This window comes from Amblyomma americanum, chromosome 10, assembly GCF_052857255.1.
Source record: "Amblyomma americanum isolate KBUSLIRL-KWMA chromosome 10, ASM5285725v1, whole genome shotgun sequence".
NCBI classification, from domain to species: Eukaryota; Metazoa; Arthropoda; class Arachnida; order Ixodida; family Ixodidae; genus Amblyomma; species Amblyomma americanum.
This window is the reverse complement of record NC_135506.1, coordinates 33,524,017-33,548,692: the sequence shown is the minus strand read 5'-3', so window position 1 is coordinate 33,548,692 and position 24,676 is coordinate 33,524,017. Positions and strand designations below refer to the sequence as shown.

General features: G+C 43.6%; 1 protein-coding gene across 1 annotated transcript in view; it reads right to left on the bottom strand.

Moving 5' to 3' along the window:
- LOC144107828 (uncharacterized) overlaps positions 1 to 24,676 on the bottom strand; it is a 126,761-nt gene that overhangs the window by 3,480 nt on the left and 98,605 nt on the right. Inside the window, exons 4-9 of the mRNA XM_077641036.1 lie at positions 17,638 to 17,753; positions 16,048 to 16,157; positions 15,121 to 15,199; positions 11,872 to 12,025; positions 10,134 to 10,257; positions 7,490 to 7,635 (exon numbers count right to left, since the gene is read on the bottom strand). Coding sequence (XP_077497162.1) covers positions 7,490 to 7,635; positions 10,134 to 10,257; positions 11,872 to 12,025; positions 15,121 to 15,199; positions 16,048 to 16,157; positions 17,638 to 17,753 — 729 coding nt within the window. The remainder of the gene's footprint in view (positions 1 to 7,489; positions 7,636 to 10,133; positions 10,258 to 11,871; positions 12,026 to 15,120; positions 15,200 to 16,047; positions 16,158 to 17,637; positions 17,754 to 24,676) is intronic.

Sequence of the window (24,676 nt, the reverse complement as noted above, 5' to 3'; positions counted from 1 at the left end):
TGAAAATGCATGTTGTGAAACTTAGTCAATTTAAAATTTGGCTTCCATCTGATTGTGTTTGTTATTAATGTGATGTGTTGGGTTTAATGGCACACAGGCAGCAAAGGCCATCATGCGCCAAACGCAATGTATAGAAAATTGTCTTGCACTGGATTATATATGAAAAAAAAAATTAAACGGTGGTGTAAAGGACCTAAAATGTCATTCGATACCACCTATAGTGAAGGTAAACGGCAGAATATTTTTTGAAATGGCTAATAGTAAAAGCTTTAAAGAGAGTTAGGTAACCTCAGCGGCCCATCCTTTGCAGAGGAAGGATGTCGAGGCCTCCAACAAATGAAATATAGACCTCAGCCTTCTCAGGAATGAGAAAGTGGCTGAGGTGTATAAAAGAAAAGTGAGGCATTCACAGTTTATTAAGACAACCAGCCTCTCGTAAAAAGTTAAAAACATAACAAATGTCAATAATTGCATTATCACTCAAGAGTAGCGCTGGGTGAAATGGAATGCATTGATTATAAAATTCACTAAAATGCTTCTTTCTTAGTTTTTCTAGGTTTAAACATGCAAATAAGATATGGTTTAGTGTGAGCTCATCTCCACATCTTTCACAAACAGGTTTGTCTTCTTTTGTAAGTAAGTAGTTGTGTGTTAGGTGTGTGTGTCCTATGCGAAGGCGACATTAGATTACTTCAGTGAGACGTTCCTGGTGTCTGCATGACTTCCATTCCCCCAAGATGGGCTTTATGAAGTGCAGTTCGTTGTTCAGTTCATTATCCCACTCTTTTCGCCATTTGTTCTTTAATTTGTTATGTATCGACTTCATGCAGTCTTTAAAAGGTATGTTTACATTTTTTATTTCACCATTTTGAGCTCTTACTGCTGCTGAGCCTGCAAGCTCTCTCGTTACCTGCTATGCCGGCGTGGCTCAGGACCCAGCAGAACCTTATCATATGTCCATGATTTGTGACTTTTTCTGTGTTGTATATGATGCCGCCCACTAAGGGTTCAACTGCATTTCGTGGCTGGAGAGCTGTGAGTAGGCTGAAGGAATCTGTGCATATTATACTGTTTTCAATGTTCTAATGTACTATTTTGTCCACACCCATACACACTGCATAACATTCGGCAGTAAAGATTGATACATAACTTGGCAATCACTATTTTTTTCCCATTTCCCCTGTACTACGGCACTTCCAACGTGCATCGCTGTTCTAGAGCCATCTGTGTAAAACTCCGTGTAGCTTGAATATTTCGCTTTCAAAGCCAAGTATTCTTGCAATAGGTGTTCATGTGGTGTTTGTTTTTTACGAAACTGTGTTAGCGTGAAGTTGCATGCAGCAGGAAGGCAGTACCATGGCGGCAATGGATCGTGTCTCGGGGCAATTTTAGGTAGAGCATCTAGTATTCCGATTTCATGACATGCATCTTCAAAGCGTAATAACAAAAGTTTGATTGATTGTGGTTCATTATTGAGCAGTCTTCTAGATGTGCATATGGTAACTATGGGGTAACAAAGGCGTTTTGGTAAGGATGTTATTTTAAGTACATATGCACAGGTAAGCATTGCTCTTCTGTTCGCAAGAGATGGTTCATTTGTTTCTACATATAGACTGTTTATGGGGGATGTTCTGTATGCACCAGTTGATATACGAAGACCCAGGTTATGTACAGGATCCAGTTTTTTGAAGTATGATGGTCTTGCAGAGCCGTACACAATGCATCCATAATCTAAAGTGGGCCGTACTATGGAGCGGTAGATCTGTAAAAGGCATAACCTATCGGACCCCCAGTGTTTCCGTGAGAGTACATTCAGTATATTTAGAGATCGAGAAGCTTTCTTTTTGAGGGTGTTTATATGGGGTAAGAATGTGAGCTTTCTGTCAAAAGATATGCCTAGGAATTTATGCACTTGTTTTACTTGCAGAACAATTTCATTAAAGTGCAGGGAGGGATCAATCTGCACGCCTCTTTTCAGTGAGAAAAGGACGGCAACTATTGTTTCGTGGAGAGAACTTAAATTCATTTTGGTCTGCCCAAGTCGCCAGTTTGTTCAGAGTAAGCTGTATCTGCCTTTCGCATGTTGATAAGCTGGAAGATGTGCATAAGATCTGAAGATCGTCAACATATACGAAATATATGATGGACTTTGAAATTATTTGCGATATTGAGTTCATTTTTACAGTAAAGAGTGTGGTACTTAGAATACACCCCTGCGGTACGCCATTTTCTTGGATGAATTTTTTCGAAAGCGTGTAACCTAGACGTACACAAAATGAACGGTCAGAAAGAAAGTCTTTTAAACAGTTCAGCATCCTGCCATGGACACCTAGATCCGTGAGGTCACAAAGAATCCCAGACCTCCAGGTGGTATCATAAGCTTTTTCCAAGTCAAAAAATACTGCCAGACAGTTCTGTTTGTGCATGAATGCTTCACAGACTGTGTTTTCAAGATGGACGAGATGGTCATTTGTACAGCATGCTTTTTTAAATCCACATTGGTGGATATCAAGAAGTTTGTGCGATTCAAGGAGGAAAATTAACCTAATATTTAGCAAACTTTCAAACCTTTTAGCAAGACAACTCGTAAGTGCTATTGGCCTGTAACTACCAGCCGAAGTTGGCGGTTTTCCAGATTTCAGGAATGGCACTACCACGGCGTTTTTCCACGCCTCTGGCAATTTTCCAGACTGCCATATTTTTCAGAAGAGCGTGTTGTCGGGCAAGTTGGCTATGCCATATTTTATTGAAGAATTTCAGAACTTCTGCAGCATCTTCGGAGAGGTGAGCAAGCACTTCATAATGGATTTCACCTGGGCTTGGTGCTGTCTGTTTGCCAGCCGAAAATACTGTACGGATTTCTTGTAGTGTAATTAATTTATTGTAATGTTCATTTGCACTGCCACTTGTCGGCAGTCGTTGTTTTTCAGTTGTGTTCTTGTACTTTAAAAATGATTGCGTGTAGTGTGAGGAGCTAGAAACTGTGGCGAAGTGTTCCCCTAGTTTGTCGGCCTGTTCGCTAATGCTTGTTTGTATATCCTGAGCTGTTAGTAAAGTAATTGTGAAAGGAGTAAAGCTGCCATTAAGTTTTTGCACTTGTTCCCACATTTGTTTTGATGTAACTGAACTATTTATAGACGACGCATAGCTTTTCCATGAAGTTTTTTTCAGCATTGCGATGGATATGTCGTGCTTTTGCGCGCGCCTTTTTCAACATTATGAGGTTGTCGTGTGTGGGGTACCTGCGAAAATTTCCCCAGGCTCTATTTTGTTTCTATTTTGCTTGTCTGCAATCTTGGTTATACCAAACCTTGTGGTTTTGTCGCACCACTCCTGAAGATTGAGGAAGAGCTGAATGTGCGGCAGTTATGATGCAATTCGTGAACTTACCATTTATTTCATCAATGCTCATATTTTCTAAAGCAATTTTTTCTAGTGAGGCTTCTATTCTAAAAAGTTCTCAACCTGCTAAACAAAGTCTCCAATGACGCGGCTTTGTAGGGATGATTTGCTGTGGGGATATTAAACTGATTAATACAGGAAGATGATCGCTGCCATATGGGTTGTCAATGACATCCCATTTGAAATCGTTAAAAACACAAGGTGAACAAAAAGATAAATCTAGACAGCTCATTTTCCTGCTGCTTGGAGAACAGTAAGTGTGTTTGCCCGTGTTCAGCAGGCATACATTGTTGCAGAGAATAAAATCTTCCAGAGTTCTGCCTCTTCCCCAAAAGCAGGAGTGAGCATTAAAATCCCCGACTAAAAGGTACGGCTCTGGTAGTTGTATTAAAAGCGTTTCTAAATCGTGAAGTGTGACGGTTAGGTGAGGTTCATTGTATATGGAGCACATTGTTATGGTTTTAAAATAGAGGACTGTCACAGCAACTGCCTCATATGAGGTTTTTAGGTCAATTTTCTGAGTAGCAACACCACCCTGGACCACAATAGCAGCGCCTCCAGAGAGCATGCTTGAGTTCTGTCGGTCACAGCGAAAGACTTGATACTTTTCAAGAATGTTTTTTTTTTTTTTCTGTAGTCCTAGGTTAGTCTCCTGGAGATACATTGCTACTGGGGAGAATGAATTTAAAATATCTGTTACGTCTGTGTAGTTGTGTAAAAGTCCACGACAGTTCCAGTGAACTAGAAATGCCATGATTATAGACCAGATAGGTATAAGGTTTAAAACCTAGGTTGGTGGGTCTTTTGGACCAGTTGTTGGGCTTTTATTCCCTTCTTTTCGCTCGATAGAGCTTTGTTACTGCTGCAGCGGAGGCAAGGGAGGAGTTGTGTCCATCGTATCCTCCGATACGCTGGACAAACATGCTGAACGCACGGTTGTCTTCATTTTGGGCCTCTCTGTGTGGGGAAGGGCCTTGGGGCCGGCTGACCTGGAGGTCCGCACGGCCTGTTTTGTGGGTGGTGGCGCAGAACTAGCTGCGGCCACCAGGGGCACGGATGGCCCTGCTGCAGGCTCACTGTGTGTGAGCTGTGCAGGTGCCGAAGGCCGCTGTGATGCTGTGCCCTGTTGCACTACAGCAGAGTAGGTTAGGCTTTGTCCCAATGAGAGTCATTTCCTCGCTTCTCTGAACGATATGTTTTCTTTTACTTTGAGTGTAATAATTTCTTTTTCTTTTTTCCAGGCTGGGCATGACCGTGAGTAAGGCGGGTGGCTGCCCTCACAATTTACGCAAAGGTGGGGTTCGACATCACAGTTTTTAGCGGGATGGTCGTGAGAAGCACATTTAGCGCAGGTCAGTTTGCCCCGGCAGCTCTGCGAACCGTGGCCATACTTCTGGCATTTGTAGCATCGACATGGGTTTGGAATGTATGGTCTCAGCTTGATTTTGGTGTATCCGACCTCTACAGACACTGGAAGTGTGCTTGAAGCGAAGGTGAGAACAATGTGCTTTGTTAGGGTTTCTTTATCGTCTCGTTTGATTTTAATCTTGTACACAATTGAGGCATTCTGTTCCTTTAGGCCTTCCAAAAGTTCCTCCACTCAAATATCTTAGGTCATCGTCTGAGATGACTCCATGGACTGTATTCAATCATCGGTGTGGTCTGACTAGTACAGGAATGTCTCCAAAGAAAGTGACTTCTTGCAGTTTTTCATGCTGGTGGTTATAGAGAACTTCGAGTAGAAGATCTCCATTAGCTAATTTTTTTTACTTTGTACCCCTGGCCTATGGTGTCTGTGAGAGTTTTTGTCACGAGAAACGGTGAAATCAGTCTGGCAGTTTTATTCTTCGTGGTTGGAGTGAACCACGTGAAATCTTGGGAAGTTACTGGAATTCTTTGCAAAGAACCTTGCTGTCACACCAGTGCGCCCTCTTTTCAGAGGGCGATCATAAGAAAGGAATGAAGTAGCCATAAAAAAAAAAAAAACATTTGTTGTTTGGTCATGGTGCCAGCCACCCACAACGGAGTCCAACAAGGGGACAGGACAGGAACTTGAAAGCAGGTCCTGCCCACGCCAGCTGTACACCTCAGCTATAACCAAATATGATGCAACTCAGGGTAGTTGGTCACACAAAGTTAACCCTCAACACCAAGAAAAAGGAAAAGCCAAGAAGTGAGTAGGAGATAGGAGAGTTGTGAGAAAAAGATAGGAAAGTGAAAGATAAAGGGGAGGATAGGAAAAGGCGACTGCTGATTTCCCCCGGTTGGTACGGGAGGTGCCGTCTACAGAAAACTGGGGCCAAAGTGGTGTGTTGCCTCCGCCGAGGGGCCTTAAGGTCCAAACGCGCGGCATCGGCTCAACCACCAGGGTCCCCTTTTCCCCGGACTCGGCGATGCCACGCACGGCTAGGCACAGGTGCTCAGGTCCATGGTGATGCACTGTTCACCATCATCCCCCTGCGGGGATGTACCTGCGGATGCTCGGGAACCCATGGTGTCGCCACCCACCAATGCCTGCAAGCTGCAGACGCCCCCCTGTGGGGAGTTTGTTGTTAATCTAAAGCTAATAATGAACACTGAAGTGCCTTTCTTCAGTCCCCATTTCTTGTGCACTCCAGGCTAATAATCAGTAGAAATTGGTGTAGGGGCATGTTTCAGTTTAATGTTTAGGTTATGTTGCAGTGCCGCACATTACAACTTGGTCACAGGTGTACAAAATTTGGTTAGCAGTGGATTTTGCAAGATTCAACATACAGTATTGATGCCACAAATTGATCTGCTGTTAGTGGACCTGCTGGGGGGCTGGCACACAAGTCACACATGGGTTTTTCTAGCCAACATGATCAAAAGCTGCTAGCCTATACATCGTTGTACATTAGAGTGCTTTCAAAACAAAATTTAGACTGATTTTAATCAGTGATGACCAGTGGCGTAAATCACAGGGGGGTCCAGAACCCCCCTTTGCTTCAGGTGGGCGGGACACAGCATGGGAGTGTACCCCCCCCACCCCCGACATTCGTCCCGGCACTGCCTGGTCGGCTTCGAATGATACGAGCAACACATGCAACACAGGAAAGCAGCGGGAGTAAGGAGGCCTCTTCCCTTACACAGAATGGCTCAGCAGAATCAGATGTTCAAAAAACAGCGCCGTCACAATTACAATCTGCCAACAATAAAAAGACATGCCATGATTGCGTCTGATTGCTTTTACGTTTACTTTAAGCCTCTGCTTATGTGGAATCGAGTCAATGTGTGATTGAGAGAGATGTCGAAGGGGTATAGTCCTGTGCGTTTGTTCGAGGGTTGGCGCGGCCAAACCCGCGAAGCTTTCTTCGGGGACTTTCTCTTGTTCGGACCTTGCGAAAGTTTGAACAGTGCGCGAAACAGGCATTGACAGTTGCGACTCTCGCCTTGGCGGCATGCATAAAACTACTTCATGTCAGCTGGCAATCTTCATTTAAAAAAGGAAATAAGCAGAACACTGAGCAAAGCCTACTGCCGTCACTTTCAGTTGCTTAAAACTGCCAGTTCGATTAAAAAATTGCTTCTACCATCTCGTCTCCACGTCTCCTATGAGTCAAATGTTAAGGAGCATGGAGGCTGTGATTACGGAGTGAGAAAGCGATGCTGGTTAAATGCTGTATAAACAGCACAACCGTTGAAGTGGAATTATTAAACGGCACAATGAAGGTTTTAGATTCCAGGAAAGCTGCGCAACATAACTTTATACTCAGTGCTATAGGTGTGAACAGGCTGGTATCTATGAATGTGCAGTTAATAATTGATCTGTTCGTACTCTGCAACCAAATAAATATGGCACTGTGGCATGAAAAGTTTCAATGCATGTATGAAAAGCGCTCCTTTAACTCATTACGAGCCATTGTTGTTGCTGGAAAAGTGATATGTGATGCTTTTGGCTGCATGCACCAGTTTTGTGCATTTATTTTTGTGCTGATCCTGGATGCTTGTGAGGGATTTCCTGGAGCTCAAAACTTGCTGCGAGATAGATGTCCAAGGCATGTTCAGAGTTCTCTTACTGACTTTGCTTTAAGTTGTAGTAGACATAAGGAACGACATCGGCGCATACCTCAGTCTTGGTGCACGTGCAGGTGAGCGAAGAGCAGAGGAAGATGTTCACGATGAGCATGACCAGCAGCAGGATGGCCAAGCAGATGCAGAGGCCAATGAGCCACGGGAAGCGCCACTCCGTGCATTCACGCAAGGGTGCTGACACTGCAGGGACAACAAGGTAGGGTTGCACTCCTGTTCGTTCTATTCAGATAAGTGTTGGCTCTGCAATTCATTTGCAGAGCCACATCGCTACATCGCTACAAAGCTACATCGGACAAACTGGACGTTGTATAAACGTCAGACTTCAGGAGCACCACGCAGGAGTAGGCGCATTGGCAGGGGGAGGGCATGTGGTCGACCATTGTCGCCACTGCCGTGGTTGCACGCCTCGGTTCTGCGATACCACTATCCTCAAAAAGTTCGGGTCTAAACTAAGCAGAGAAGTGCATGAGGCCTACTGTATCAAGAAGGAATCCGGCTTGTGTGTCAGCAAAACCTCGGTTAACCTGTCCGATAAAGAGTATTCGTATCTAGATTGCATGATGTCTCGTACACGCCTGCGCACAAGTGTTACGTGATGATCGTTTGTCATGTTACCACGTGATTACGATGACTGTATAAATGTGACGCACTGTTGTAATAAACCAGTTGAAGTTCCGCGCTCTGTCCTGTTGGTTTCTTCCTCGTCCCTTGTCTTTTTTTGCGCGGTTTCAAGATGCACTCTACTAATAGTCACCAACTAGCCCGTCTCTCTCTATTATGATTCTACCTCGTAAAAGCTATAATTTGCAATTAGATTGGCACGCAGCATCTGCAAAGCAACTTCTGCATAGCTGTATTATATGGGTGGCTACAAGTTTGTTTTTAAGATATGAAACAATCCATGCCATATGCAGAGGCAGTTGCTGCTTACAAAAATTTTTTTTCACACTGAGAAATCGTTTATAAATGGGTTCTTCCTGTCAAGACTTACATGTGGCTAGTTTGGTCGGTGAGCCAGAGGTATGCAGTGACATAGCAGTGCTGTGCTAGTAATCACCTTTAATCTTTGCATCAGTCATCTTTTGTTTGGTGAGTTGTCTTTTGTAAGGTTAGGTCATTCTTTTATTTAGGTCATCTGGCTCCTGTTTGCTTGTACCTTTAGGTTTAATGGTTGTGCATGCTCAGGACTGGAAATCGCCTCAGGTGAAAAATTTAATTTATAATCGCAGTGAGCAGAGCCATCTTCTTTCGTTATACTCTTGGGCACATACTGTCCATCGGGGAAATTTTTCCTTTTTTGAGGAATTTCAGACCTAAAATTGGGCCCAAAGGGAAAGGGGGATCCTCCTGAGTTTTCAGGGAATTTAAGGATTAGCAGGAAGATTGGAAGAATTTTTTCAGTTCAAGATATTTTCAACTAAAGATAACGACTGCTGCCAGGGCATGGCACAAGCACAGCACCAAACACAGAAAAGAAATGAATGGCGCATTTGATGCCAGTGTAAAAAGACTTTCCTTGCGGTCACCTTTGAGCCTTCTCAGTTACATTTGCTGCCACTGCTACTTGCTAATGTAGCACGTGGCCTCTCTTATCGAGAGAGCCTTTTCGGGAAAAGGTTTTGAGATAAGACTGGTACAGTGATCAGCAAGCACTAAGCCCCACTGTGCTGTCTTCTCTCCAACAGTGGGTTCACACTATTGCTGCTTTGTTGTTCCGATAAATTGCTAAAGGTAACGTAGGACAGTCTGGGCACTGTGATTGCCCAACATTAATAGAATGAAAAATTGGTGATTCCAATCAGTGTATTGCAATCATACTTTTCTCTGTATCGGGTGGTTACACTTGTTTCTACACTGTGCACAAATACAGTGCAGTCTACATGCTTCTGTCAGTGCCACTGCATCATTGATATGGGATATGCTGTGCTGGCCACCTTAATTGCACTTTAGTGGCTGAAAGCTTTCATTGGACGGGCTATCCTCCCGAAGTTAGGGTGCCAACCAGTATGATGGATCGATCAATTTAGGAGTAACTAAGGTGGTCGAGTTGAACTGGCACTAGCCTGAATGTCATACATGCACGAGGTGAGAGTTTATGCTAGTTATTTGCATGCATGTTTCCTTTTTGTAAAGAAACACCATCCATACTGCTTTTTCTTTTAACAAGTAGCTTTAGGTGGTGATGATGGCCAGTTTTTGTTGTAGCTCACCCCTGCTTCAAATACGTGGTGGTGAAGGGAGGACACCAACACGCGCAACGACTAGTACTTGGCAAATTACTGCTCTTTGGTGTTCAGTAATCCCGACATACTACAATGATTAGAGAAAAAAGTACTTTAAAATAACTCAGGGGAAAATGCTGTGATTTTCTAAAATAGTGTTGAGAAAAAGTGCCCAAAATAAGGATATTTTGCCCTAAGGAAGGGGATTTTCGTTTGCAGCATGGAACATCAATGAGTGCCAACAAGCGGTGCTGTGAGGTGTGGAGAATTTCATTTTTTCAGCAAGCATGTGTTCATCACAGCTGGCATAAAATAACTCTACAGATAAAGAAATCCTTTAAGATGTGCTGTCAGTCACATGGGTCTGTAAGCTCAAATAATTACCGTTTATTTTGCCATGAACTGGAGTGTCACTAGATGTTGGTTTTGACTGCTTCCAGTCGTTGCGGTACTCACTTGAGCTTTCCCCGGGTTCCACCACAAAAACAGATGTTGATGCCATCAGCTGCACTGCAGAGTCACTGTCCTTGATTTGTGGCAGGGACTTGATGCCTCCCTCCGAAGATGCTCCACAGCTGGACTGCAGTTCACAAAGCGCAGAAATCAGCATTAGTGCCGCACATTCTTTCAGTGCTGCGTGCTTTATTAATCCTGGAAAGCTTGCAGACCTGCTTAACTTAGCAAGGCTTAAATATCACTACAAAGCAGTGTGTGCAAAACTTCCCAAAGGTGTGATGCAGGTGGTGGGGGAGAGCCGTAATTATGAGAAAAGTGAAGCTAACTCAGTGATTAGCAGAAATGCATCATGTCAACTTTGGAGATTATTTTTCTAGCCTTTATCTTCATAAGACATTAGTTTTATCGCTCCTCTATGATGCTCATCTTTACTGCTCAGCTTATTTCGGCGAGTTCCCAGGCATGAAGAATGTTGTCTCACAGTTCAAAAACAGAAAAATGAACCAACAAAACTGCAAGAACTTGCCACTAAGCTGCATTACATTGAAAAGAAGGTCGTACCTATGCAGCAATGCAGCAAGGTCATTGAATCAAGAAAAAAAATTCTATAATACAAAATTACAGCTGCTCAAACCTTTGAAGTCATTTTTTTATCTTGCATTTCAGTGCCATTTAGAAAAACTTGTGCTGTTTTCATATCACACAGGCAAAATTTACTTTAAAGGTGCTTTCTAGACTAAAATTTTGTGGGGAAAAATGTAAGGTACTTTTAGTGCTTAACTGTTCACTTTTTATGGCAAAAAAAACACAACTTTTAAGTAGGGTAGAGAGCTGGGCCAGTTAGTACATAGCTCTAAAGAAAAAACCAGCAGAATGATGCAGACACAGACATACAACTAGCGTCGTCCTGTGTCCCTCTCTGTGTCTGCATCCTTCCACTGGTTTTTTTTCTTTAGAACCAATTTTTAAATAGCAGTGACAGCAACAAAACCAATGTTGCTTTTAAGTTGTCCTGTTTAGAAAAAGTGGTCATGAAAGAACAGTCTCCTCTTTTTATCCTGTACGAGGGGCTTTTCCTGGGGTCACTTATGCCAAAAAGTGAGCAAATTACAATTTTTTCTAAAATACTAGTTTTCCTAAACTGACACACTCAATAGCTCATTCTGATGCTAACTTTGTTCATGCTCGAGATAGAATATTGAAATTTCGGTCAAGTGCAAATAGCATAAGGATGCCACATTCCTAAAAATTTGATCAAAGTTGGCACAGCGGCACAAACGTGACCTTTGAGCCCTGCATCTCTCTATAAGTGTCCCATATTGGGACTTTACATGAAGGCTCATATGTTTGTCGTGATGTGCAGATACAGTGGTCCATTTTTTATTCCTACACCATGAGTAGCTGCATCGTCTGCAGAGAGTGGCTGTACAGGATCAGTGACTGCTGCAGCAATCTGCTATTTTGTGCAACCTGATACATTATCTGGCAGCTTCATTTAACCAGAAAAGAAACAAAGTTCCGAGGCATCAAAAGAGAGCATTCACTGAGTGACAGTTCTTATAGCTTGGAGAAACTTATGGTGAAACCTGTGTTGCATATTGTTACTGATTACTTTTATATGTAGTACTACACTTATGTAGCCATTTGATTAGACAGTCAGTTTGCTCAGCGTGCTCAGATATTTTGTGTGAAGCTAGTATATCTGGTCCTAAGAATGGCAAAAACACCCATGTCTTACCACAGGACAATAAGAGGACTGGCAGAGGATAATGTCGCACTGAACATTGATTTTGTTGCTTCCTGGGAACCTGAATGTTGATGACACTGTCGCATCTGCAGTGTCTGAAGTCTCGTTGTATTTGAATGCCGACATGAATGATGTCTTGGGGCACCTAGAAGAGAATAATGCATTAATTTATTATCAATGCACACGTAGTAAATGATGCAGTCAATGATATGCAATGCCAAAGTTGATTTGTAAATCAAACAAGGTGGAAAGGAGGCAACCAGTGCTATTTTCACATTATAGTCATCTCTCTCATGCTGTTGCCTCTATACTACTGGTACCCTCTTACGCGCAAACTTTATTGAATAAAATCCTGAGTCATCAATTTTTACTGGATGTTCTGCACTTGTGTTTCTGGCATTTGTAGAAACCAGAAAATAAATTATTTGTAGGTATGGTGGCTCTAAAATAAGATAAATGCACTCTGTGCTGGATAAAAGCACTTCCAAGAACCTTTTAACAAGATGTGGCAGTTTTTCAATTGCAGATTTTTAAAAATTGCATACTTGCATGCATAAATTTTTTGCCGGTTCATTACAATTGATATATATGTCAAAGAAGAATAAGCAATTCTCCTTGTTCTTCCATTTTTCTGTAGCTTTCTACTCCTCCAAGGAGCAAAAATGACTGTATGAATTTGAACAATCAATAGAATGCATCTCACAATAGCAAATTCCCAGTGTATGCACTGCAACTGACTTCGGTGAGCACAATCCATGAAGAATTGCCTTCATGCTGATCTTGCTTTGTAGAGAAAGTCTTTGTCTTCTATGCTGATGTGTTGCAACCTTTAAGGAGCAATTGTCTGATCGATAAGAGTGACCTGACCCACTCTCACTGCGCCTTTTCTTAAACCTATTTGCACTCCTCGTTCATACGGCAAAGAATTACAGTGTGACCATGTGTTACTGCACTGTTCCTGTCCTTGTTTGGCCTAGGTACCACAACGTTGACATCAAAGTTTGTCTACCATCTAAAAATGGACTTCATTTCAAGTTCCATGTAAAGGACAGAGGACAGAATGACTTGAGCATAAAAAGAAACCCTGCACCCATGTTGCAATGTGCTTAGAGGAGCCAGAGTAACCCGCTTGCTCATTCATATGAATATTGTATCACCCTTAGTACACCAAACTTTAGTGTAACACATCTTTTTTAAGTGGCAATCCTCGTTTTTTAATTTTTCATTCACGATATGTAGAAAATAAGAGGACTCTAATTAGCTACACATGCATGAAAAAACTTTAACGGGACACCGAAGACAACTTCTCCAGGTATTATTTTCTATAAAAATCGGTTTCCTGGCTCTGACTAAGCTGACGTTTGTCTTACATTTACAGGAAAAGATGCATGTTGGACCGAGAAAAATGGATTTAGAAACCTTGCGGCCAGCCGATTCAAACACGTGACATCCTTATCAAAAAGGATGGGCTGCCACAATTTTGAAGGGAATGGCGGAGCACCGCAGCCTTTGGGATCCGTGCCTAAAGATCAGTGTGAACAGATGCATTTTACTTGTGGAATCAATATTTTCTAGCTTATAAAAGCTTCATTTTCAATGAGAGTGGTCTCTTTGTGATTGGAATGTGGTACTCTATTGACATAAACTAGCTTCTATTTGTCCTCAATGCCCCTTTAAATGGCAGTTCTCACAGAAGCATGCAGCTGCCTTTAAGATTTTCATAAATTTGTGTAAAATTTTCCTAGTTACTTGAACGTTTCTTAAAGCTGCAATGTCACAAGATGCAATAATGGTTACAAAAAAATTAAAGGTGCACTTAAGTCTTCATACGTGTGGAAATGCAAACTCATATAGAGTTTTGTTGACTCCTCTGTTGCTTAGTTAGGTAACTAATCATTGATGGTAGTTGATTAATTATTTAATTAGTCAACGAACTAATCGACTGATTTATAATTAACTTTCACTAATTTATTATTATTAGTTTTGCTGGTAAATTAACCATTGATTATATACAGCTTTATTGATTATCAAAACCAATTTTTTTATTATTTTATTGCCCATTCAATTGTGAAGGAATTACTATAATAGGTCACCAATTTAGTGAATTACTCAGTTATTAATGCAATTTAGTGAATTAATGCAGTTAACCTGATGCAAATAAATGAGAACAAGACCAAAGTTGTCATATTTAGGCGCCGAAAAACAAAGTTATCCCACGCATGATAATATTATATTAAACTCGTGGTCCGTAGAAATAGTGGAGAAGTTTAAATGCCTCGGGGTTATATTTTCCGCCAGTACGTCACAGGAAAATCATGTAAATTAAGTCTTGAAAAAATAGCTCACATTACTGCGTAATAGGTCGTCTAAATTACATACTTCCCACAGCAACTAAGATGCTGGTATACAATTCAATGTTCAACTCGCATTTAAACTATTGCCAGTTAGTGTGAGGCACTGTAACATTCACTAACCTTGAACGTATTCATTTAATGCAAAAAGATATCTCCGAAATACACATAATTCACCATTCCGACATCCAAGTGCAACTTTCTTTTCTCGTTCCAGAGTTATTAAAGCACATAATCTTTATAAATATCTCCCTAGTGTCACTTTCTAAACAGAAATCAACAATAATATAACAAATCTTAAGAATTACACAGAACTAAAGAAAAAATAATCTGTGTATCCAACAAAGCATGGCGAAGAATGGACAGTGCCGACACCACGACTAATTCTTGGTAAAGAATGCCTTCAATACACTCTTCCATCTCTTCTAAACAGGTATATCCACATTAATTTCGATTCGTTTTCCTGTTCACGTCGAGAACTTCATAATTTGTTTTTGAATAACGTGGTTTAAGTTTCTTTATGTATACATACTGCTGTTTCGTGTATTCTTAGGTGTTTCCTTGATGTGCTTGTTTTTAAAATTGTATAAACTCTTATGCTGCCTCCCTGCCGATCATTAGGATCGTAGACTCGTCAAGCTCCCCAAGAGCAGCTTTATTCTACGATTCCTCCACCTGTATTGTTAGATAGGAATTGAACTTAGATTAGATTTGATTTGATTAACAAAATTAATTGCCCGAGGCGACACATCCTGCCCATGCCACTCATGAGGCAAGAAACGCTTTTGCATTAATAAATGCTCTGTTTTTATTTTGATTGAAAAGAATTTTGAAATAACCATAGTGCATTTGTTAGTAGGTGTCACAAGGTAATGTAGTGAATACAAACCCATTGGCATCTATTAGCTCCTCTTCACTGGAGTTCGATGCAAAACTGAAGCAAGATTTCACCACGATGCCACCAGTTTCTGCCGATATGAAAGATAAAGGTAAAACACTAATTTCAGACATGCTGGCCTAAAATGAGTGCTGCGGGGTATTCTCACTCTTTAAAAGTAGCTATTCCTCACTTTATTTTTTGTTGGCCCCGAGTACCCATGTTCTCTATGTGTAAAAGTGCATTTCAGTGTCATAAACACATCATTCTTTTATAATGCACAACCATTAATGTCACAGATGGCTTCCTTTCCTTGCAATGCCTGCAAGATCTTTTCCCTATGTCAACCCTGAGCTGTCTTTTCACTGTACAACACACAACTGTCACATGGAAGACCCAGTCAAACAACTTATTCAGCAGTCTTTTCACCAGGCTAAGCTCTCTGATTGTGCAGAGTTCATGAAGGGACACTTTCATGTCTTAGATGCCTAATTTTATTCTTAAATATTGCCATGTCTCTTATCAGGAGCTGTTGCATTGACTCAGTGGCTGGAGCTCGCCTCCTGACCTCAAAGGCGGTGATTTGATCCCGGCTGCAGCAGTCGCATTTCAATGGAAGCAAAATGCTAGAGGCCCATGTACTATGCGATGTCAGTGCACACTGAAGAACCCCAAGTGGTCGAAATTATCCCGAGTCCTCCACTACAGTGTCCCGCATAGCCTGAGTCACTTTGGGATGTTAAGTCCCATAAAACCAAGAGAAGTCTCTTTTTGGAGGCTGTTAGCTCTGTTCATGTTCCTTTGTTTTTTCGCACTGTACCTCATTTGTTGAAAGTGCTAGCTGCCTGTTACTGTAGTGTTCATGTGGATGTTCGTCCTCAAAGCGTGTTGACCATGTAGTTAATAAATTATATTTAAATAGTTCACGTGTGCACTCACCACCAGGCCCGTGGGCACTTGCCCTGAGCGTGTAGTGGTGCCCCAGCACAAGTTCATGCACCTTCTTCTGTCCGTCAAGGAAGCCCAATGCCACCCTGTAGAGCTCGTTCCTGCAAGTTCACAAAGGCTGTCGTTAACCCTGGTTGCATTCAGGAGGAAGCCGTAAGTACTAATGCGGTCATATGAATGGCAACTTAAGCAGCGAGCTGCAAGTTTACTTTTAAATCTTGTGATGTTGATGAGAGAAAGGTTTATTATGAGCAAAGGTCAGTTGCACCAATATGTCAGCAACCTACTGCTCCGCTCTAGGGGAATGGGGAATGACAGAAGTAGATGTGAAACAACTTGTTTTTAATCTGCACACTAAATTCAAATGCTGTAAGTATCAACATTCCGTTTGTTCTTAGATACCAGCTTGATTTATCTATCAGCGGAGAATTTAACTACAATCACACAGTTTGATGCCATTTAAATTGTTTAGCAGCAAGACTACCTGCAGGTGATAACTTGCTTGCACATTTGTAAAAGTCACACATTGGTCGCCTATAAGAGACTATATGGTATTCAAAATGAGCCTTCAAGCATTCTGGTTGCTGTTGAGTGAACAGGGCTGTGCCTGCTTCTCCAGTGCAAAATTTTCTTTGCACTCAGTTTTGCATAGTGAAAAAGAAATGGCTTGCATGAGTACAAGTCATTTCAAATACTAGCAGCAAAGCAATGAATCATTGCCTGACCAACACGTCATCCTTGTAGATCAGGAAAAGCCTTTGTAAAGATTGTGATGCAAAGGCCTTGTATTTAGAAAGGCACCTGTGGGCATTGAAAATGAGGTCAATTCAACATGCACACACCTGAAGCGTACATACTGCAATCATCCATTTTATTTGTCATAAACCTAAACTACAGGTATCTTTGAAGTAACTTTTGCAGGGTGAGTTGGTTCATGATTTCAAAGTGGCAATGACTTGCACTGACACAAAACACAGACATAAAAGACGAGGTCCCATCAACCTCACCTCCAGTGTATGTCTTTTGTGTCAGTGAAGGTTGTTAATTTTAAACTACAGTCAATGCCAGACTTGTGTAAAGTACTTGAGCAGTGTGCAGCAAACAGTACAAAATCAAACTGTGCAGCAGCTGATGGTTTCCTGGTTCAGAAGAGCAAGGTTCCGGGCTCGTTGGTAATGCATTGTACTTAGAAACAGCGCGAAGAAACGTGGACACCACGAAGAAACGACACACACGAACGCTGTTAGGAAAGATGCTTAAATAGAAGACATGAGAGGGTGGTTAACAGGGCTGCTGTAGCGATAACTGGCAATCAGTGTGGTCGCGTCACAAAATTTCAACAACAGGAACGAACGAAGCACTATTGAGTTCATCTTGCTTGCAGCTCTGTGTGGCTCTGCTTTTGGGCAGGTACATACAGAACCTATCAACTGCAGCAAGGTGCCATTTTGTTGGGAGGGAAGCGCACTGCACAAGAGCTTGGCGCAAGTTTGAAGATGGCCGCACATGTTTGCAAATGTTTTGAACATTTGAGAAGCAGTATGCCGGACAGTGCTCGGAGAACACAGCAGGGGCACGTACCTGGCATTTCGAAAGTTGTTTTTTCCGCAGGTGATGACGTAGAACTTGTCATCGGAGAGCTCCAGGGCCTTGTGAACACGAATGGAGATTGCAACCGAGTGCTCCACTGTGCCTTCCTGCAATAATGACATGAAGGATTTTTTCAGTATTTTACGCCAATGGACCACTGCTGAGACAAATCAGCATCTAGATACGTCGCTCAGCTATTGTCTGCATTACAATCAATAGATGTGCTTATCATACATGAAGTACTGGCAAACAAAGCAGGCACTGTATACTTTGACGAAATAGCAGAACTCAGCTAAACTGAGGCAGTGCTTATGATGGTGCCTGGTGCTTTTTATGGGGCGTTTACACCTTTGACAGGAAGGAAGGCACTGCTAGGCTATTCTTTCAAGGAAAAAATTTAAGTACCAGGATTACAAGTTTTCTTATGTGGCATTTGGGAAGATACATTATCAAAAAATGTTTTCAATTTATGGTTGCAATAAGTTTATGAGAACACTTACCAGCTCATGCTCACAAGTGTGAGGAAATAAAGCCATATTGGAGTGACTAGTAAAGCTTGGCTAGAAGTCAATTCCATTAGAAGGCACGCATAGCAGGGGGCAGCAAAAAATCAAGTGGGCAGATAAGATTAGGAAGTTTGTGGGGATAAGGCCTGTGACAGCAGCTGGCACAGAAAAGTGCGAGTTGGAGGGATATTAGAGAGGCATTGTTCTGTAGTGGACAAAGTTGGGCTGAAATTGATGATGATGAGTAAAGCTGAGAATTTAAAAGCCCTTGAAAGCAAAACATGTGCACTTGGTATCTTTAAGAACACTGAATTCACGAAATTATGGGGAAGTGTCAAACAGCTGAAACATTGATTGTTTGGCCGTATTTAAAAATCAACAGTTATTGTAGAATAAAGCACCTCATGCTAGAGCAGGAAGAACTAGAAGTAATAACACTCGCACGGTGGCCGAGATTGGATATGTTGAATTGAAAAGGATAGTTCCATAGCTAATGTTGCATTGCATGAATGTGCGGCAAAGCTTTGCCAGAGCAGTTTGTGTTGAAACATATAGTCCTCTATACTACTTAGCATGCTATACTGACAACTGGCTGTAGTGTACAAATTTATTCGTAGCTTGCTATTTTTTAGATGGTATGTTCAGCCTCAGATAGCCTTCTTCATGACCTAATTGAAATCATTTTTGCATAATGTCTTTTTTACTAGCTTACATAGTGAAAACCAAAAGAAAACAATTCAGCAGTGAAAAAAAACTTAATGCATGCATCCAGCAGCTTGAAAATAGGATGTGAGGGGCAACTGTAATGTTCAGGGAATCCACAGCGTGGTGCCTTTTGCACCTTTTTCAGTTGCTATACTGATGTGCCTGTCTTTGCTTCACCTCCATGCTGCAATTCTGGTGACAGCTATTCAGGCTAGCTTGTCAAGGGTAAGTAGCATGGCCGCCATATGTCTATAACTGGAAACTCTGGCATTCATCTCCTGACCATTAAGAATGTTAGTACCCGTACAGTGCAGAATGCTTGTGTTCTCGATAATATGCCTCGAGTGATCATGTTACAGGGGTACCCTTGTGGCATTTAGTATGGGGTCTGGCGTTGTACAGCTTCCAACTACAAACCTCTGTCATATTGCTTCGAAGCTGGGAACAAAGTGGCAGTTTTCTTCTGCGGGGGCTTGCTTACTTGCAAGCCCTCTCCTAAAACACCTGCTTATAGTTTTTTTGCCATGCTACGCATTCGCATTGCTGCTAGAAGGTAGCATATCATCCAAACCATCACAAAGTAGCCATAACAACATGCCGCCCTACTTCACTTTCTATGCCATTTGTGCCCACGGCATCACATCACCACAACCACTTTTCTTCATTGATGGCAAGCATTGCTAACACAGTTAACATTGATTATATTGTATTAAATGAAACTTGGTCCATTAGTATTGTATAACTGTTTGACTGATCATGTGTTATATTTTCAATCTACTGTGTTAACCCATTCCTCTTTATAATGCTTTGGCCTGAGGGAATAAGTATACAAATAAATAAAGTGAACAATGGTAGAGTGGCAAATAAAACACCAGTCCACCACCGCTCAGTTCGACCACTGCTTTGACTCCATGCTGCGTTTGTTTCCTTCCCTGAAGTAGTCTTATAAATCCTGGTGTGGTGCCATATGCGATACTATGAATTTGCAGTGTAAGGTCTTACATGTGTTACCTTACATATGTAACCAACTAGCACACCATGCATTTCTTCCTGAGCAATAAGTTAGATATGCATGCAGTTTTTTTTTCCTGAGAAATTGATGTCCTAATGAACCCCGTTCTCGAGTCCGACTGACGCTCTGTGCTTGTCCACTCCTTGACACATAGCCTTCATGTTTGTTTTCTCTTTTGCTTTTAACACGAAAACCTGTTGGGGGGGGGGGGGGGGAGCATGTATATGCGCGCGTGTGTGCCACGATAAGACGGTATCGGGGCAGGCAGCACGCCGATCACGCAAGGAGGGCGCCGAATGTGCGGAAGCCCCCGTAGTCACGATCTCCCTTCACCGTGACACTGAAAGCATCGATGCCCTGCCCTTCGTTCGCCGCGGCCCAAGGACGCGAGCACAGACGGTGCCCGTTTCGGACACCGGGACACACTCGCCACATCGTGAGTGCGTATCATCCAACCATGATCCAACACGCTTGGCGCGCGAGCCTCCGCGGACGGCAGGTGTTTTGCCGATACATATTGAGTTGCTCGCGTGCGGTGCGCGCGTGTGCTGCGCGCGTACCTCGGCATCTAAGACCGCGTATTGGCAAAACGTCTTCCGATCGGCTCGTTCGCCGTGAGCGCCAAGAAAACAAGGCAGTACGCATACCTCGACTATGCAGGGCACGGGCTGGCCCCACTCAGTGTTGCCGCTTTGGCCAGTTGGGTTTTCCCAGTTGTCGGCTAATAATTTCCCATTTTTTTCCCACAAATATATTTTTTCAAATTATAGTAATTTTAGCTGGGAGTGGTTGGAAGCAATTAATGGAAGGGTCACTGCCACTATAGCTGGAAGAAATCCAAGGACGCAGCACTCGAAGCCTGAATGAACCTGAATGGGCCAGGGCTCTGTATCCAAGGCAGGCAGCAAATTAAAGGGAAACATCAAGCCAAATTTCTTCTCGCGGCACTAGTGAGGCCGTCATGATAGCATTTTCCCTCCATCTCTGCACATTTTCCCGAGAAAGCACATTTAAAACACCGGTCTCTAGCGAAACCAAAGTTTCCCACGTTTTCAATGGGTTATTAAAGAAAATTCCCTTTTTCCCTCAGTGGCTTGATTTTCACATATAATTGGTTTTGGGGGAAAGGAAATGGCGCAGTATCTGTCTCATATATCGTTGGACACCTGAACCGCGCCGTAAGGGAAGGGATAAAGGAGGGAGTGAAAGAAGAAAGGAAGAAAGAGGTGCCGTAGTGGAGGGCTCCGGAATAATTTCGACCACCTGGGGATCTTTAACGTGCACTGACATCGCGCAGCACACGGGCGCCTTAGCGTTTTGCCTCCATAAAAACGCAGCCGCCGCGGTCGGGTTCGAACCCGGGAACTCCGGATCAGTAGCCGAGCGCCTTAACTACTGAGCCACCGCGGCGGGTTTCCCACGATATGAGAAATTTCCCACGATTCGGCAACACTGGCCCCACTGCGCATGCGGAAAAAAAAAATTGTTTTGGGAAAAGAAAAGGCGCAGTAACTGTCTCACTTCACTGCAGTGTGGAAACCTCAACCTTGCCGTGGGGGAAACGGAGGGAGTGAAAGGAGAAAAAGAGAAAGAGGGGCCGCAGAGGAGGGCTCCGGAAAAACTTTAGATCACTGCATGCGGCGACCCGCATTGGAGAAATGCGAAAGCATTGTGTTGCTTCTTTCCATGACGTCACTGGGCGACGTCCAGGTGTTATGTCCACGTTCGTGGCTATTTTGACGTCTCAGTGTAATTTTTCCTGTTTAATTAATTCACCAGTTGCAACTCATCAGCCAATTTCTTCCCACACAACGCACTAACACAATCAAACTTTTGCACATTTATCTTCACAGAACGACGTAATCGTGCAGACGTTTTGTGGACACGTACGAAACATGGCACACAGCCTAGTAATGCTTGCGCAATAAAATTTCGAGCAACTAGTGATCTTAACATGCTCTACCCGCCGTGGTAGCTCAATTGTTAAGGCGCTCGCGGCTACTGAGCCGGAGTAGTGCTTTTGCGTGTTTTTTGACGAACGGTGGACACCTACACCGCACCGTGAGGGAAGGGAGCAAGGTTGGAGTGAAAGAAGAAAGAGGTGGGGCCGTAGTGGAGGGCTCTGGAATACTTTCTACCACCTGGGGATCTTCAACGTGCACTGACATCGCACAGCACGCGGGCGCCTTAGCATTTTGCCTCCATAAAAACGCAGCCGCCGTGGTCGGGTTCGAACCCGGGAACTCCGGATCAGCAGCCGAGCGCTCTAACCCCTGAGCCACCGCGGCGGGTTCACTGCACACCTTTGCTCCCCGTATATTATGTGCTTATTGTCTTTGAGAGTGCATAAAACGAGCCTTTAGATGTTGCTGACGCGCGTTACCACTTTTCAGGCGGGAAAAAAATTGTGGTCCAATTGGGCTTTCCATAGAATGTCCATTTGGTGTATTTGGAACCAATTTGGTTTCAGTTAGAACCAACTGGACATATTGGTTCCAAATGACGTCCCAGCTGGAACTTTCACTTGGTTCCCAATGCATAGTTGGAGCCAATTGGACATTCTAAATGGGAACCCCAACTGGACCCAACGATTTTTTCGCCTAGTTCTGAGCACTATAGTGTGCACAGCGCTTTGGTCGGTGACCCCCGACTACGCTGATCATATCGGAACAACAAAAGGTTCACACTGCAGCACCGGCATCGCCGTCGCCGCGTCATACTCGGGTAACGCACATGGTGGGGATACGTGCCGTCAAGCCGCAACCGCGAAGGAACGAGGTCTTCCCTGATCGAAGCGCGAGATTATAAGCCCGCGACGGCTGTTCCGCCAAGACACAGGCGACCGGGCGAAAGGCGCAAGCAGCCGCCGCCTCAACGTTGGTCGCCGGGCGTCGGTGTCGACCGTGCTGCGTCGCGTACCCTGCCTTCGGTGGGTGCCTCAGTTGATTGTTCGCAGCGGCGGCGACAGTAGATGCGAGCCGTTATACCAAGGCGGTGGCTGGCCTAGTGGCTTGAGCATCCGTTTCGTATGCGGAAGGTGCAGAGTTCGATCCCCAGTGCCGCAGTGTACCCACCTGTTTCCAATGGGTACAAGCTTTCCCCTGGCCTGGTGCTCGGCTCTTCTAAATGTGAAATGCTTTGGAAATTCAACTTTAGCCCTATAACTTATATAGACCAAGATTCCTTGCGCAATGGTGCTGTTTGGCCACAGCTGCCCTTGCGCCATTGAAATCAATCAATCAGTCATAATCATCAGCCGACTACGTACACTGCAGGACAAAGGCTTCTCCCATACCTCTTCAATTAACCGTGTCCTGTGCCAGCTGCGGCCACCTTATTTATCTCTTCCACTCACCTAACTTTCTGCCTCCCCTGCTGCGCTTGCCTTCTCTTGGTGTCCAGTCCGTTATCTTTAACGATCAGCGGTTATCTTGAATTCGCATCACGTGCCCTGCCCAAGCCCATTTCTTTTTCTGGATTTCGACCAGGATGTCATTAACTCGCGTTTGTTGCCTCACCCACTCTGCCCTCATGCTGTCCCTCAACGTTACATCTATCGTTTTCCTTTCCACAGCTGTCTGTGTTTTCCTCAATTTAAGTTGACCCATTTTCATTCACCACCATCAGTAGATGAAAAAAAAATTCAACTGTGCGGTTTAACGTTCCGAAGCGACATATGAGATACACTGTAGCGGAGGGATCCGGATTAGCTTCGACCACCTGAGGATCCTTCAACATGCCCTGACATCTCACAGCACACAAGCGCCTTGCGTTCCCCCTCCATCGAAACGCGGCCGCCTAGGCCGGGTTCGAACCCGGGTCCTCCGGCTCAATAGCCGAGCGCCTTGACCACTGAGCCAGAGATGGGAGCCTTTCGCAGGTCGAACGTCTAGCCTCAGCTGTCTGTGAACCTGTAGTTGAGAGGACCTGTCCTTTACTTAACCGTTGCAAACGGAAGCGTACATGCTAAATTACGAGGCTATAATTTCGTGGCCATAAGTCCCATAAAAAATTCGAGATCACTGCGGTAACCCGCATTGGAGTAATGCGAAAGCATTGAGCCTCCTCGGCACTGGTCGCCTCTATTTGGTCCTCTTTGCCTCTATTGCCCCTATTTGCCCGAGAATTTGTACAATTCGTCTAATTCCCACCACACTTCGTTCCAAACTTTAAAATTTGGCGCCGCGCGTTCGCTCAACACACACTTCCGGTCACGTGGTATTACACTTCCGGCGTTTCTTGTCCTGGTCGCGGTTACTGTTGGCACATTTTGGCTCTAATTAACTTACTATTCATCCGATCGTCACCAATTTTTTTTTTTTTTGCGCCGCACCCTCACATCATCCTTCTTCGATTATAACCACTTTTTAGACGTTCTCTCTTTCTAGTTCCCCACAATGATAATAATAATAATAATTGGTTTTTGGGGAAAGGAAATGGCGCAGTATCTGTCTCATATATCGTTGGACATCTGAACCGCGCCGTAAGGGAAGGGATAAAGGAGGGAGTGAAAGAAGAAAGAAAGAAGAGGTGCCGTAGTGGAGGGCTCCGGAATAATTTCGACCACCTGAGGATCTTTAACGTGCACTGACATCGCACAGCACACGGGCGCCTTAGCGTTTTTCTTCCATAAAAACGCAGCCGCCGCGGTCGGGTTCGAACCCGGGAACTCCGGATCAGTAGTCGAGCGCTCTAACCACTGAGCTACCGTGGCAGGTCCCACAATGGCTGCGGACACGTTTTGATGACACGAAACTGCCAACATAGCCTAGTAAAGCTTTCGCATTAATAAATGGCACAAGGGGTA